The 16,132-nt window shown below is 44.2% G+C and overlaps 3 protein-coding genes across 6 annotated transcripts; 1 reads left to right on the forward strand and 2 right to left on the reverse strand.

Moving 5' to 3' along the window:
* The first annotated feature begins 1,395 nt into the window (after window positions 1-1,395).
* On the forward strand, window positions 1,396-5,582 carry LOC127306785 (uncharacterized). Its single transcript, XM_051337492.2, has 3 exons — window positions 1,396-1,671; window positions 2,037-4,799; window positions 4,888-5,582. The coding sequence occupies exons 2-3, from the start codon at window positions 2,045-2,047 to the stop codon at window positions 5,355-5,357; spliced, it is 3,225 nt and encodes a 1,074-aa protein (XP_051193452.1). The 5' UTR covers window positions 1,396-1,671; window positions 2,037-2,044; the 3' UTR covers window positions 5,358-5,582.
* A 319-nt stretch (window positions 5,583-5,901) lies between these two features.
* On the reverse strand, window positions 5,902-8,677 carry LOC127306786 (peroxisome biogenesis protein 19-1). Its single transcript, XM_051337493.2, has 4 exons — window positions 8,425-8,677; window positions 8,070-8,340; window positions 6,975-7,291; window positions 5,902-6,160 (listed from the first exon to the last, which is right to left on the reverse strand). Exons 1-4 carry the CDS (start codon window positions 8,538-8,540, stop codon window positions 6,115-6,117), a joined length of 750 nt encoding a protein of 249 aa, XP_051193453.1. The 5' UTR covers window positions 8,541-8,677; the 3' UTR covers window positions 5,902-6,114.
* Window positions 8,678-9,850: 1,173 nt separating this feature from the next.
* LOC127306784 (probable trehalose-phosphate phosphatase 1) lies at window positions 9,851-13,860 on the reverse strand. 4 transcript variants are annotated; one of them, XM_051337490.2, is made up of 12 exons: window positions 13,757-13,860; window positions 12,478-12,652; window positions 11,966-12,392; window positions 11,735-11,878; window positions 11,561-11,632; window positions 11,355-11,453; window positions 11,163-11,219; window positions 10,862-10,963; window positions 10,689-10,766; window positions 10,456-10,596; window positions 10,248-10,340; window positions 9,851-10,160 (listed from the first exon to the last, which is right to left on the reverse strand). In XM_051337490.2, exons 3-12 carry the CDS (start codon window positions 12,245-12,247, stop codon window positions 10,110-10,112), a joined length of 1,119 nt encoding a protein of 372 aa, XP_051193450.1. In that variant the 5' UTR covers window positions 12,248-12,392; window positions 12,478-12,652; window positions 13,757-13,860; the 3' UTR covers window positions 9,851-10,109. The 4 variants fall into 4 exon arrangements, with proteins under 4 accessions (XP_051193450.1, XP_051193451.1, XP_051193449.1 ...); XM_051337491.2 differs by having other exon boundaries at window positions 11,735-11,875; window positions 11,966-12,399; XM_051337489.2 differs by having other exon boundaries at window positions 11,966-12,399.
* Between the last annotated feature and the right edge of the window lie 2,272 nt (window positions 13,861-16,132).

The following is a 16,132-nucleotide window of genomic DNA, read 5'->3' on the forward strand; positions in this document are numbered from 1 at the left end:
GGGACGGAAAAGCATTGATCGCTGCCTCAATCCCTTTCCTTAGCAATTACTTGGAGTCCTTTGGTACCGCTTCTAGCAGTGTTTTTGATCCAAAAGGTAAATCTCTAGCTATGCCTGAACATTACACTATTTCTGAGGGTCCGTCGATGAATGCTCGATGGACAGCACCCCCTATAGGCGGGATAAAGGCTAATGTGGATGTGGGATGGGATTCGCAAAGCAAAAAAAGCTGGTATTGGTGTTGTGGTGCGTGACTATGCCGTTCAGGTTTTGTTATCTGAATGGTAGTTCATCCCCTGGTGCGCAAGTGCGGAGGAAGCTGAAATCTTGGCATGTCTGGTAGGTTTAAAACACCTTATCAACCTCCAAGCTCCTCATGCAATCATGGAATCTGATTGTCTACGTACAGTTAACACCCTTCAGAGTAACACCAGGGATATGTCATCTGGTTGGAGTCTTTACTCGGAAGGACGGGAGCTTCTGAATATTTATCAGTCTATTTCTATTTGCAAGGTGGACCGTAGAAGCAATGGTTTGGCGCATGCTTTGGCGCAACTGGGAAAAAAAGGATGAATCCGGTGTTATTCGGGACTCTATTCCTGGTTCTTTGATGGATTTAGTTACGGATGATTGTAGGTACATTGGGTTGTCTAGACCTTCTGCTTGTTAGGCCTTTTCCCATCTTGATGTAACCATTCTGTGACTTTGGTGCAGTAAGTTTTTTACGTACTCTTTTCCTTACCAGGGTACCGAAGGGGATTGGAAGGTTTTTAATGAGACGGCTTGCTTGCGTAATATATAATGGTTCATCTTCAAAAAAAAAAGATTTGGGAACTAGAGATTGCAATCTGGCATGTGAAAAGATAGGAATGATACACATCTATCATCGCTCCTGAGTGTTGGGTTGTGACCTGCAGTGTGCGTGTGTGTGTGTTATTCTGGCCCATGAGGCCCATATAAAGAGTATACAACTGTCGATTCATGTCTCGGAACTCTAAGAACAATACACAGAAGAGAGTCCCAACCCTCCAGCTGTCACCTTCAGTAGTTCAGTGTGCATAGACGAACAGAGCTCCTAATTTCTGGAGAAAAATCGGAGAAAATATGTTGGTTAGTGTTTTCACAAAGATCCAACTGCTATTGATTTGACATGTAGGGAATCTTAGCTAGTTGATAAGAAAAGTTGCAGTACGTAGTACAGTAGGCAAGAAGAACCTGTTGACGCATGCGTCCTCCTGGTCTTGCCGTGTGACACTACGTGAGGGAGCTTTCGATCGCCTCCTTGACCAGTGCCCACCACCATTTCACTTTCACACTACATTTTCTCAGCACTTGTACCCTGCTGGCCACTACTAAGGGTGACTCTACTATGCTGATGAAGACAGCACTGCTAGCACACGGCGACTCGACCGGCAAGGGCATGACACCTCGCACTTCTTAACCCGGCGAGTCAAGGGCTTTGTCATGTTAGCTATGGAGCCCAGGAAGAAGCTTTCTTGCTTTCCCATGTCCGTCCTTGATGACCTCGCCCATTTATAAGGCCTTCACTCAAGCTACAAGCTGCATCCTCGCTCATTTCGTGCACTACTAGAGCATCAGGCTAATTAGAGAGGCGCAGGCAGGCAGGAAGGCCAACTTTTCTTCGCAAGTCCGCGTCACCAAATACAAAAGGTATTCAGTCCATATCTCCCTCAACTTGTATGCCAGTTCGCGAAATTCTGTATGTTTGGAAGGCCGTATACATTTCTTCTTTTAGTCGATGATTTACAGACAGCCTCTAGAATATTCTGTCAGCAAATGTCTGCACTGAAACTATGTATGTCCAGATTAGATGTTTTCAACAAGGTTTGATTTCGTCCTAACAAATAATTCAAGCTATATATAAGACCTTACATATTCAGAGCAGACACCGTCATAACTTTGATATCTTCTCCGTAAACTGGTGATGCTTTGGCCGACTAATAAGCATACAATATGTTCATTGCTTTCGGTATAGATGATATAAAGCTTACTCGTTTCTTCTATCTGCTTCCCAGTGGCATCGATGTTCCCTCTTCTTCTGTTGCTTCTTCTGCCGTCTGTGATGCTCCAGTCGGCATCGGCAAGAACATTCAGCAATTGGACTGATGCGGATGCCTTGTTGGCATTCAAGGCGAGCATAAGCAACCAGCGGGGTGGTGTCCTAGATGCATGGAACACGAGTACTCAGTTCTGCCACTGGCCCGGTGTGGGTTGCAGCATTAGGCATAAGCACAGGGTTACGATGCTTAACCTCACTTCGGAGGGCCTTCGTGGCACAATCACGCCTTCCATTGGGAACCTCACATTCTTGAACACTCTAGACCTCAGCCTGAACAACTTGCATGGTGAAATACCTTCATCGATTGGTCGTCTATCTCGTTTACGTTTTCTTCGCTTGTCCAACAACTCACTTCATGGTGGCATAGACACCGGCTTGAACAACTGCACCCGTCTTCAAAAAATCTACCTTGGGACAAACCAGTTCACTGGAGAAATCCCCCCTTCGCTTGGAGGATTGTCAAGTCTCAAGGTCCTAAGCCTATGGAACAACAAGCTCGCTGGAACAATCCCGCGATCACTTACCAACCTCTCAGCACTGCAAAATATCGATTTCAGCGCAAACCAACTCCAAGGTTCCATCCCTGAGGGCCTCGGCACGATCACTAGTCTCATCCTGTTTCAACTGGGTGAAAACCACCTCTCTGGCATCATCCCTGCAAATCTCTTTAACATTTCCTCTCTGGTCGTCTTCAGTGTGGCGGGGAATGATTTGCATGGTGAACTTCCCTCAAACTTGGGGGATCGCCTCCCAAATATCCAGTACCTGTTACTGGGAAAGAACCACCTTACAGGAAGCATTCCTGCAGCTTCTCTTGCCAATGCAACTGCGATGTCCGGCCTAGACATGTCATCCAACAACTTCACTGGTACATTGCCTCGCGAGATTGGATTGCTCTGCCTAGACTATATCAGTCTAGAAATGAATCAGCTAACGGCAGCTACTGCTCAGGACTGGGAGTTCATGACGCTCTTTACAAACTGCACAAGCCTTGGTATACTTGACCTCTTTTTCAACAATTTAGGTGGCGTGCTGCCAAGCTCTATTGCCAACCTATCAGCACAACTCAAAGAACTAGATGTTGGATTCAATCAGATTTCTGGAAATATACCATCTGGCATAAGCAATCTTGTCGGGCTAAATCAATTGGACCTCTCCAATAATCGGTTTACTGGTGCCTTGCCCGATGGAATCGGGAAGCTAAATTTGCTGCAAGCTTTGTATTTCCAAAATAATCTATTGACAGGGTCTTTTCCATCCTCCATCGGGAACTTGACACGGTTAGTAATTCTCCCGGCAACCGGCAACAAGTTTGGGGGGCCTCTTCCAACAACCCTAGGGAGATTCCAGGAGATAACTACAATAGACTTTTCAAACAATAGGTTCACAGGTCCGTTGCCTAAGGAGATCTTTAACCTATCATCATTGTCAATCTTGCTAGATTTTTCTGACAATTACTTTGTTGGTCCTATTCCATCGGAAGTTAGCGGCCTAACAAACCTTGCATACCTATATGTATCAAGGAACAACTTATCAGGGCCCCTACCCAATGAACTCAGCAACTGCCAAAGCTTGATAGAACTCAGGTTGGATCATAATTCCTTCAATAGTAGCATCCCCTCATCTATCAGGAAAATGCAAGGCCTGATGTTGCTAAATCTCACAAAGAACACACTATCAGGTGTGATTCCTCGGGAGTTGGGGCTAATGGATGACATTGAAGAGTTACATCTCGGACACAACAACCTTTCTGGTCATATCCCTGAAAGCTTGGAAAACATGGAGTCATTATACAGGCTAGACCTGTCATTCAACCATCTAGATGGCAAAGTTCCATCACATGGCGTGTTCAGTAATGCATCAGGATTTTCGTTTGGTGGTAATTCAGGGCTTTGTGGTGGTATCTCAGAGCTACACTTGCCACCATGCCCTGCAGAATTCATAGGACATGGCTCGAGAAAACACCATTTCATTACTACAGTAGTTACCCCAATTGTTGCTGGCATAATTCTGTGTATGAGTTTGATGCTTCTTTTCTTCACAATGAGAAAGAGATCAAAAGCTCGATCTACAACCAATGGAGAGTTCCAATTCATGGGTGACCGTTATCCTAGAGTCTCTTATGGTCAATTGGTCCAAGGAACAAGCGGTTTTGCCACAGGCAATTTGATTGGTAAAGGAAGGTATGGATCAGTATACAAGTGTGGTTTGGTGCTAAAAGATATCATGGTGACAGTAGCAGTGAAGGTTTTTGATCTTCAACAGTCTGGTTCCTCAAAAACCTTTCTGGCTGAGTGTGAGGCACTTAGTAAGATTCGCCACCGTAACTTGGTCAGTTTCATAACTTGCTGCTCAAGCTCAGACTTAAGCCAAAACGACTTCAAAGCCATCGTGTTCGAGTTCATGACTAATGGAAGCCTAGATAGGTGGTTAAATCTGGATGTACGGGCATCACAGCAACTGCAAGGTTTGACATTGGCACAGAGATTGAATATTGCAGTTGATATAGCTGATGCACTAGATTATCTGCACAACAACTGTGAGCCACCAATAGTCCACTGTGACTTGAAGCCAAGCAACATTCTTCTCGACGAGGATCTAGTCGCTCACGTTGGGGACTTCGGCCTTGCGAAGATTCTTCCTGAACCAGGCATGGAGCAACCTATGAATTCAAAGAGCTCGGTTGGAATAAGAGGAACAATTGGATACGTCGCTCCAGGTTCCTTAAATTTTTCTCTAACATTACATACTCCATAACATTAATTTTGCATTGAAAATATTTTTTTTGGTCTATATATGAAACGCAGAATATGGCCAAGGTGGTCAGGTCTCTCCATGTGGAGACATCTACAGCTTTGGAATCGTCGTCCTCGAGCTGTTCACAGGGATGGTGCCAACCCACGGCATGTTCTTAAACGGGCTCACCTTGCAGAAGCATGTGGAGAAGAATGCATTTACTGGAATGCTCATGCAGATCGTTGATCCAGCCCTACTGTCCATCCAAGAAGCCATGGAGAGCAGTCTGCAGGACAGAAGCAACGCAATGGGACATGAAAGCGATGTTGTATTATCCATCATGAAGGTTGCGCTATCATGCTGCAAGCATAATCCGACAGAGAGGACGAGCATGAGAGACGCATCTGCCGTGGTTCGCAAGATAAGGGATGCCCATGTTAAGATGATGAGACGCGGTGAGGAAGTCGTCAGGACCGCACATGATGCAAGGCCATTTGCTGAAACAAGTTCGGCAGCAGAGACATCCAGGCCAGCCACCTAAATTTATGTCAAGTTTGATTGGCTTTGTAGTACTGATCTATTTCATTCTATGTGTGGTCTTGGTTCTGTAGCTGGCACTGTTTGTTGGTATGTATGTTTGTGTGAAACCTAGTGGTTCTCGCGGTTTGTATGTAGGGAATAATTCTGTATGAAGATATTGGGCTAATTAAGTGTTCTGCCAAGGAATTCAAACAAGATCAAAATTTGGAGGAACCTTAATTTTGCATCCTGGTTGATGTTTGATTGGGCGCCAGTCGTCTAAATTTTGTATGTTTCGTTAGCTCATAGCAGCATCTAGTTGGTGGCTTGCCGCCGCTGTCAGAGACCTGGGAGTCCAGCGGATCCGTCCTGGTGGATTCGCTGAAAACTCCATAAAGTATCAACATAATGTTTCAGCATAATTCACGGCTGAGCTTAACATTAGCGCTAAAAGCATGTCTAGACAAGCAGGATGCCAGGACAAGAAAAATAGAGTACATGTTCTTCTGCTCTGCGTTACAACAGCAGGAACCCTCTTACTTGTGCGTGCAGAAATTCATATCACATAAGGCAAATGGACTTATTTTTCTCATTATCAATGTACATCAACTGAAGCGAACGTAACATCCATCGGGTATTCAGAAAACACTGGACTAATTTTATATCTGTAGAGCTTTACAGATGATCCAACGGTAGTAACTTTAAACTAAAAGGGGGAGGGAGAGGGTACATGTAACGGTCTTCATGGAATTTTCACCCAGTATGGAATGCTTTGCTCATCACATGATGCAGCAGTTTTCTCCTGATTCAAGCATTTCGGGAGAACTGCAATACAGTGCAATACCTAATTAGTCGGCCCTTCAATGTAAATGAGGTCATATGTATTGTGAACAACATATACAGTGTAATTTATGTTCACACTGTACTGTCAAGATAAATAATGTAACTCGGCATACTCTACAGCCAAACAAACTCACTACTTAAACTACAATAAAATTTCTGTCTTACAAACATTACAGTGTAATTTATATTCACTGTGCAATTATATCAACTTGCCAATTTGGCTCCATAATCAGCTGATCACCAACTCAATTTGCTATGATCAATTACCATCAAGGAAAGGGGTAATAGCACTTGAGACAGTTGAGAACTAGCAAAACAATATTTAAAGGAGAAATGGCTAAGAATAACCTCCACTTTTCTTCACACAATAGAAAGCCACGTTCATACTAGCACACAGATGTATACTCAATAGTACAGACATTTCCATTGTGGGATCAACATAATTCATACTAATGTAGGCAGACTATTATCTTGCAATTTGAATCCAAAATCAGCTAAGTTATGTTTCACAACATACAGAAGATAAATAACCACCCAACAAGAAAGATAAACAAAATCAGTTCCCACCAATTGAAAAAAAAAAAGCATGACCTTTAGCAATAGAGTTTACCCATTATTCATCTGAAGATATAAGTAACAACTAGTATAAATTTGTGTCTAGTGGTACTGTATTAGCTACAAATACCAAATATTAGTAGCCCCCCAGCATATGAACTTCAGTTTAGATGAACATGCAAATAAAAGCAGTGATGACAGCATTATCATGGTTTAAAATGGCAACTTGTGCAAGACTTACAGTTGTCCGAGCTTGCTCAGATCCAGATCTGGAACAATATCTTGAACAAGATCACTGGGGGGCTGACCACATTCTTGCATGTTTTGCATGATCTCAAAAATCTTAGACATGTTCTCGGGCTCATGTTCATAGACCTCATTGAGCTTCAGCATGAGTTCAAGCTGATTGCTGTAACGCTCAAAGTCTTCTTTGCTTATCTTGCTTTTGTTGTCTTCCAGCCACTGTGGGTACTTCTCTACAATGTCCTTCATGGGCTCATGAAGAATCTCCTTGGACAGAAGTTGCTTCATCATCGTTTCAACAATAGAGTCCATATCCTGTGGAAGACGAGAAGTGTAAAGCATTTGGTCCATAGTTGTATGAATACAACATAATTTTAACTGCACTTGAACATGAAACATTTCTAACATCAACCATTAATTTAACAGCTTCTGTCCAAGAAATTTCCCATGGTTGAGTCACATAAATAGTAGAATAACCGCCAACATTTGTGATTACGCCCAAACTCAACCAACAATCTGCCAAAAAACGGCGGCATGGTCAATTAGGGATGCTGCGCCAGTAATGCTTCCAGATACCGGGTATTGAAAAGAAATAGTTGGTAAGATACTGGATATACATACTCCGCTAACATGATCCATCTTATAGAAATTCTCAGAAAAATAGTAAGACGTAACCGAAATTGGCGATTTCGTTGCAGCACTGAACGCGTATTGCCAATAGATTGGGCCTAATTAGCGACACCAACTGAACCGCTATTGAAACTAAGGAGTCTGCGTTCCAAGATCAAATTACACCAATGTCTTCCTTCCCACCTACCCGTAGGAGTTCGATTGAATCGGATTGACTACTTGGCTATTAGTTGACACATCACAACTGCCCAAAAGAAAATCCCAGAACTTTTTGCAGGCAGCTGCATTAGCATTCCCAGGCAAAGAATCTTAAGCGAACGAATCTACATATGGCAGTTCACCGTTTTCCATGCCCGCACTTGTGTTGTTTCATCCATTGGATTTCAGCACCAGCATAAGGAGGATCTGAAGCCTCCGATATCCTTTTCTATTGGTCAAGCATGGTAAGTAAAGCAATCATTACCTGCGCGCCGGCGAACTCCTGGAACTGCTTGACGAAGTCCTCCATCATGGCCTCGTCGTCGAGGCCGGCGATCCCGCCGGTGGCGGACTCGAGCCCGCGCACGGCCTCCCTCGTCTCCTGGGTGAGCTTCTCGAGCGCCTCGGACGCGTGCGCGCCCCTGGGCGGCTGCCTCGCGGCGCGGCGCCTGGGCGCCCTGGGGTCGGGCAGCGACATGCCCAGCCCCCTCACCGGCCTCGCGGGCCCGGTCGACGACGACGCCGACGCCTCGCCGCTGCAGAGAGAGAGAGGAGGGGATACCGAAGCAGAGATTCAGTTAAAAAAGTCGTGGGGAGATTGGTTGGGAGTGGAGGTGGACCTGTTGGGGGCGGCGGCGAGATCGAGGGTGGCGAAGTCGTCGAGGGCGCTGTCGAGGAGCTGGTCGAGGTCGTCGGCGGCGGCGGGGCCGGGGGTAGAGGAGGAGGAGGAGGCCATGGAGCGGTCGGAGAGCCGGCGGTGGCTGGAGGGGCGCTGCGGATTCGGAGGTTGGTCGGCGTGTGGGAATTGCGTCTGGGGTTTGCGAATTGCGAGTAAAAAAGGAGCGCACGCGACGAGAGGGGGAGGAGGCGGGCAGGTGAGGCAAGGTAGTCGTCAAGAACACGGCCGGCGATGGATCCCTTCTCCGGCTTGCAAGGATAGCCCTGCCGATCCCAGCCGTCGGATCGTTATCGCTGGAACCGTGTGCAGTTGTGTCCAAACGTTGTCCTTGATGAACTGTGCAGAGTTTTTGCGTGCGTATTTAGGACAAGTATTGCTTATCTCTTTTTTTTGTTTCTCTTTATGTATTTTGAATTTGGTTCCTAAAAATTTACACTCCGTTCCGATGTTTGATTTGGGGAGCTCTAGCCATTATACTGGGTTCAATATCCAATATCCAGAATACTGATATTGAGATCAAAACCATAATACTCATGTTTTTAAAATTTCATAGAAACTTGTACTTTTTTAAACACATATGAAATCTGAGGAGTGGTATCGTATGATACTCCGTCGTACGTCCACTAAGGATCTCCAATAGTAGAGAAGCTACTCTTTAATCTACTTTATGGTGGCTCGATCGGAGGACCGAGAGAGTGCTTGTTGCAATGAAAACAATGTAGCACATGTTCAATATCGATGCAAGACGCCAAACACCCGACACTACTGCTGCAAGTCTCTAAACAGCCGATAAATAAAAATAAAAAATGCTATTTTAAAATTTCAGAAAAGGTGAAATAGTTCACGAATGTATATATTACCTTGATTGCATGTGCAATTTTTTAAGGCAAAATACAACAATATGTGGTCTATGCGAAAAAAGAGAAAATTGAAATTTGTATTTCTTTGAAGAACATTATAGTGTCATTTTGATATTTTATCATTTTCGTGTAGGCCACATATAATCTTATTTTTCTTTAAAAAAATCACGAGTAAGTATCAAGATAATATGTACATACAAAAATTTATTTCAATTTTTTCAAAACTTTTAAATATCATGTTTTTCAATTTTAAAAAAACAAGATGCGCCAGGTTCCACTAGCTATTTCCTCAAGTGACAAATCTTATTGAAATCTTCACGTTGTGGATGCTCTAATCGTGAGTTCCTGACCAAAGCATCCATTGGAATTACAGTATTGATAAAAAAAAAATGGCGAAGCATTGATGATTTAGGATCAGCAAGCAAACACTACAGAAATGCTACTTGCTTTACCTAATAGAGTTATCAATAATTTTCTTTCACAGAGTAACATTACGGACATAGAATCGGACAGGAAAGTGAGGTTCCGGTTTATTCATCAGAATTGGATGCAAGGACAAAGGCCTATCTTGCTTGCGAATTACAACGTCAAGAGACCGACGCAGCCACTGATCATATTTTTCAGTGGCAAAGAACATGACTAGGAGTACAAGAATATCAATGGATCAGAACGAATTAACAAGGGGACAGCAACATATTTCGACTCTAGCTACGGTTTCCAACGCTGCAAAATTGTCGCATCAGAAACTACAGTTACTATTTGTTTTTCATATCGAGTGCTTCTTCCATCTCACCAAGGAATTCAGGAACTCCATCACCTGCACGAGCAGCAAACGATCAGGAACCCATTCGGTGAACAAAATCAGCAAGGAAGAAGGGAGGAGAAAAAATAGAAAGAGCTTTACTTCAGATGGGTCTCTGAGGGAGTAGAAGGCTTCAGTTTCTTTGGGCACCTGCGAAACCAGTATTCCGTATCCACAGTTCCTCTCCCGGAGCACCTGAACAAACCAACGGAAGAAAGCTCATAAGCTTACATTTTACACGGTGTCAAAGATGTGACTGAACTGTTACAACTGCGCAGGTTTCTTCAGAAAGAGAAAAAAAAATGGAAACCTTGAAAGCATCTTCGTCAGTTCGATCGTCTCCGATGTAGATAGGGATCACGTCTTCGGAGTCACTTAGCCCGAGCGACTGAAGCAGAAACTCGACGGCCTTCCCCTTGTCCCAGTCGATCACTGGACGAACCTCTAAAACCTGCAGAAAACCATGCGATATCCTATGTTCAGAAACCTATCAACGGAAGGAAAGCCTTGCTAGCCAGCTAAAGGTTTTGGTGTCTGAATTACCATTCGTCCATTGGTCACTTTGAGACGGGGGAAATCCTCCAGCACTTCGTTTACGAGCCGTGCGACCAGTTTCCAGTCCTGCGAGCAGCAAGCAGGAAAAAATGTCAATTGAATCTGCAGGTGCATCCACAAAAACAGATCCATCGGCTGCCTGATGTGCATAATGTTTTTACCTTCTCGGCTACGTTGCGGTAATGAACAGACACGCAGAACTTGTTGTTCTCAACGCTCGCGCCTTCGATTCCGCTTGTAACTTCCAAGAGAGACTTGGAAACCTGTTACAAGAAAAGTATGTGGGTTATTATTACTTAATTCAACAGAAGAGAGCACCTATGTGCACCTGTTAAGAACGATCGCTGAACTTTAAACGAACCAGAGAAAGAGGATGGAATCACTCTCATCGTCTGAAGTTTCAGCTTTCCTAATCACTAAGAAATACATTTCGTTAGCTTCAGAGTGAAATAAGAAGTGCACCTCATCGATCATAGGCAGAAACTCACGTGCAGGTTGGAAAAGATTGGCTTCTTTACCCTGTAAGTGGATAGTTAAGGGTCCATGAGTATTGCGCATAGACCGTACTTCTTTTGAAGGTGAAAAGAGGGGAGCATGGCACTAGTACAGTTTATCCCTTCTGGAGTAATAAGACAATGAGAAAGAAATCCCCACCTTCTCTGTGTTGTGTTTATAATTTGTTGAAGATGTCATTATGTCCATCCCATGGCTTCCAGCGTAGCAGAGTTCTTTCAGTTTGACAAATTCAAGCACCTGAGACAATAAAGCATACGTCAAAATTAATCAAATATGCACTTGTATATCACCAGGACACTGACACTAGCACAGTAATATGCACGTAAAAAACAGCAATCAAATACCTTCTTCCGGGATCTTCCACTGACAATTGCAGCAGGGAACTGCTTGGCAACGTTTCTAACAGCAGCTCTCATCTGAGGAAAGAAGTTTTTGGGGCCAATCATTAGAAGCTGTTCATTTGTTGATAAACAAGAAATGTTACTACTGTACTTGTTAAGCAGGTTATGCTGATTTACCACAGGGGACATCTCGGCTTTGTCGGGATCGTCGACGATCGGTGAAAGGGTGCCATCATAATCCAAGAACACGGCAATCTTTTTGCCTTGTGCGCTTGCTACGATCTGCTTGAAGGAAGCCAGAGCAGAAGGGCACTTCGCCTGCTGCACAAAGACACATATCTTTCTTCAGAACAGGTCTACTAGTTACAACTTACAACTAGGCCACCCAAAACAGTCATGAAATCTTACCATCCATGCACTGTAGGCAGGATCTTCTTCAGGCAAGTTTTCCTGGCCGAAGACTATGTTGTGCTTCTTACGTGGCGACGAGGACTTCATCGCATCCAGCAGCCCGTTGACAAGGACCTCCTCGATCTTGCGCCTGCTGACGCTTACGCCGGCGTTGCCAGAGCTGGAGTAGCCTCCGGGCATGACTGAAAACGGCATCATGTTCGATGGCAGGACTCCCATTAACTGCTGGCCTATTGCTATCGGATCGGTAATGACCGGTGAGCCGTTGCTCAAATCCATTGGGTCGAATCGATCAGGAAAAGATCTGTGGTCAAGTATGGTGGTCGATCTCTCTTTCAGCCTACTGTCTTGTCGATGAAGAACCACTTCTTCAGTGTTTTCTTGTCACTGCAGGTGTGCAGGAAGTTCATCAACAGCAGAATACCTGAGAACTGGGCAGAGAAGGCGTTAGGCAAAGGGTGTTTGCTTTATGAGATCGCAAATACAAGGCGATTCAGGACGATGTGTACCTTGTCATGTTGAGAGAGATGAAACATCTATATCAGAAGAGTGGACTGCTTCATAGGAAAAGCCATGCAGAGCCAGCTTAGTTGCAGCACAATATTCAGTAAGTGTAACTGCAAATCCAGAGCAGTTTCTTTTCAGTTACCCAGAAAGATCAAATAGTAGACTAGTTAATTTTTCCTGCAAAAAAAAAGAAGATTAATTAATTCCATGACATCGACAACTTTTTTTTGACATGATCAAGTGTCACAAACCATGTTAAATATGTGTCCTTCTCATCAGTAAATGAGAAAACAACAACCAAGAGGCAGAAGGAGAAGGAAGAGAAAACTTCCAAGTAAGAAGTTGTACATAGTTAGGTTTGGCATTAGCTGAGGTAAACAGTAAAATATCTGTCGTAAAGTATCTGCCAAAATAAAATCTGTATGCTCGTTAGCATATATAGGTGCACTGTATTAACATTTGATTTGACCCCAAAAATATGTTAGCATCTGCAATGCAGGCGTAATCAGTGAGTCCATGTGTGCTCGGGCCCAGGTGTTAATGTCTTGGTGAGTGTTTCTGTTTCTTCTTTTTTCTTTATTTTTTCGGTTCTTTGCGAGGACTTCTCAACTTAAGAAACGGTAGGTAAACCTAACGCATCTATGTTCTGTACGCAAGTTAACACAATTTAATTGCCAGGGGTGCGAATCTGAAGCGAGCAATTGTATTTGTACAGCTCGCTGTGAGCCGACGGAAGCATGCGAACGTCAGCTAACTATGATGGAAGCCTGACAACGTCAGTTTACAGGTTCTTGTGACAAGGTCAAGGTGGAAATCAGCATGAAATTTTGACTTGGCAAATTAGTTTGGTAATTCAACATTGTTCTCGACGAAGAAATCGTAAGTGGAAGATTACAAGGTCAAGAAAGTAACAGAACCTTGCCCATACACGCTAACATGCCAACAAATATGCAGGACATTGACAGATTTAGACTAGGAGGAAAGGGGTTCAGAAATTGCAACCAGAGGACAGTTGCGAAGCAAATTTCATATTTTTCTTTCAAAAAAGAAGGCCATAGTAATAGGGAGAAGAACTGCAGCCCTGTTTTGGCAATTCATGCGCCATTTTCTGTCCCTCTCCGCAGATGCAAGCACACAGAAGAATTTCACAAGAAAGCCTTTCGATAGAAACTCAGAAGCAAATATTGGACTAACTGAACATTGCAAGCGAAAAGTAAACTAGAAAGGCTCCTTCTATAGAGAAAACTAGAAGAATGACTAGGAGAAGAAGAACATGCACACCTTAATGAAAGCGGCTTCAGTTGAACGAGGTGAGTCCAACAATACACGGTGAGAGGCAGAGAAGAAGAGAGGAGGAGAATGGCGTCGATGCCAAGACTATTTATAGAAGAGGAGGGGAGAAAAGGGTGTGAGAAAAATCTTCAAGAATACAATGGCGCCTACGTGTTTTGTTAGGCAGTATTTGTTAGACGCACTCAAGGGTGTCCACGCGATTTTGGAATTGTTTCTTTCGGTCCAGATTCATCGCACAAGGATTTGTGATGTGCGTTGACACAGAGTATAGTTACCGGTCAGGAGTGCGTAATCTATCACGATGTCGCAATAAAGTTGGGTTAGATAACATATACTATATTTTTGTAAGAACATGGAACAAAAAAGAAAATGGAGTCACACGTTTGAGTTTTTTGCAAATGCTTAACATCTTAAGTAAATTGTCTTGTTGCAAATACTACCTCCATTCCAAATTAGACGCTGACATGGTCATACTTCTCTAACTTGTCTCTTACTCCCTCCTTCAGAATTAAGTCACATTTCACTTTATACAGCCTCTAGTGCACAAGTTTCACTCAAGAATTAACTTCTATTACGTCTATTAAAAAATGCCATATAATATTTGAATACAAATACAAATCTAGTGATACAACCGACTTATATTGAGTCCAAGTCTTTGAATGTTGTCCGCACACATAATGTGGCTTATATTCTAGGAAGGGAGTAATAATGTATAAAACGATTACTGGGATAAACCGAATAAAAAATACCATTAACTAATATATTCGGGACAATATTTTTAACCTTTGTAACAATTTACTATAATCTTACAGAAAAAAATAAAATCCATAGTTGCATTTTGGAGATAGTATCCATTATCATGTTTTTTTTTTGGAAGGAGCAGTTGTGTAATGGTCTTAAGAAAATCTGTTGAGCATGCTTTTCTTTCCTTAAAGGTCACACAATATACGTGTCAATGTGAACCGCACTAGCTAGCCATGGGTTTCAATATGTATATAGATGGCCCTGTTTTTCGTGTGTACATGTGGGTTCATCTGTGGGTGGATGATGCATGTATTATTACGTTACCCCTCTGGTCCCAAATATTTGTCAAAGGTTCAATAAATCTAAATGAATCTAGATAGAAGCATACAAATTTTTAGCGTAGATATTTTAGCAGTATAGAACATGTATAATTTATTTTGCATCACATAAGTTGTACATGCTCAAAAGATTTATTTTTTTAGCCTATACTCGAAAGATTTCAGAAGATGAGAACACTGACATGACATAAAAATCTCATGTATTTCCTCCTTCACCAGTTAATGACTCGGAGGGTAGTGGCATCCTTAGCCTACCAGAGTTAACTCAAATTCTAGATTTTATATTTTGGTATCTCATTAAAAGGAGAAATATTTTTTAGTGGGAGGCGACAGCGAGGCGTTCATGGTAACTTCGTCAATCTCAAGGCCCGCCGGTTTAGTTTCTTAGATTCAGTTTCTCAGAGGTGCTCATAGCTGTAGGGTGTACGTATGTGTGTTGTGTTTCGCAAAAAAAAAAATAACTCGGGTTTGTCTGGATTGGCATATATGGATACATGCAAAACTAGACTAATCGGAGCCCGTTATTTCCAAACGGAAGAAGTAACAAAAATCCATACAGAGGGAAGCCATGTGTGTGTGCATGCAGCAATTTCCCCCGAACTGGTCGCCAGCGACCGCGCGCAGCTCGCCTTCAACCACCGGACCGACGGACCGACGCGTAGCCCCACCCGCACGTGGGCCCCACGGCTTGCGCTGACACCCGGTCCACCCTCCCCGTCCACGTCCGGCTCGCGGCGGCCGCGTCCTCGTCACCGTGGAGCTGGAGTCGCATCAGCGTCGACTCGTCGGACCCGCAGCAGTGGTCACTCACGGCCGCCTCGTGGTCCACGTCCATCCCGGCCGCCGTCGCCAGGAAACAGCCTACCACCACGCCGCCCCGTCCACGGTTACTGACTCCCGGCCCGACCGGCGACCGTCCCCCCTCTCGCTTTCGCGCGACGACAGGGACGTGCTGCCACCGGAGACAGCCGCTGGCCGCTGGCGCGTCCCCGGAGTCCGGACGGCCGAAACCCGGTCGAGCTGCAGGTGCGTGCGCTCGCTTTCAGTACTCGAGCCACTGCTGGTGCCACCGGCCGGGCTCCGCCGGTGAGCGTCGGAGACGGAGTACCCCGTCGTCGTCGCGCGCCGTCGCCATCGCCGTCGTGATTGCCGCGAACTTTTCGCAGGGTACCACCCTCCATCGGCACGAAAACAACACACACTGGCTTTTCGCCGTAGCTGTCGGCTGCACGTTCTCGACTAGACCTGGCCAGCACCAACTTGCAACTCGTAGCAATAGCTT

Source organism: Lolium perenne, chromosome 6, assembly GCF_019359855.2.
Source record: "Lolium perenne isolate Kyuss_39 chromosome 6, Kyuss_2.0, whole genome shotgun sequence".
In the NCBI taxonomy this organism is placed as follows: Eukaryota; Viridiplantae; Streptophyta; class Magnoliopsida; order Poales; family Poaceae; genus Lolium; species Lolium perenne.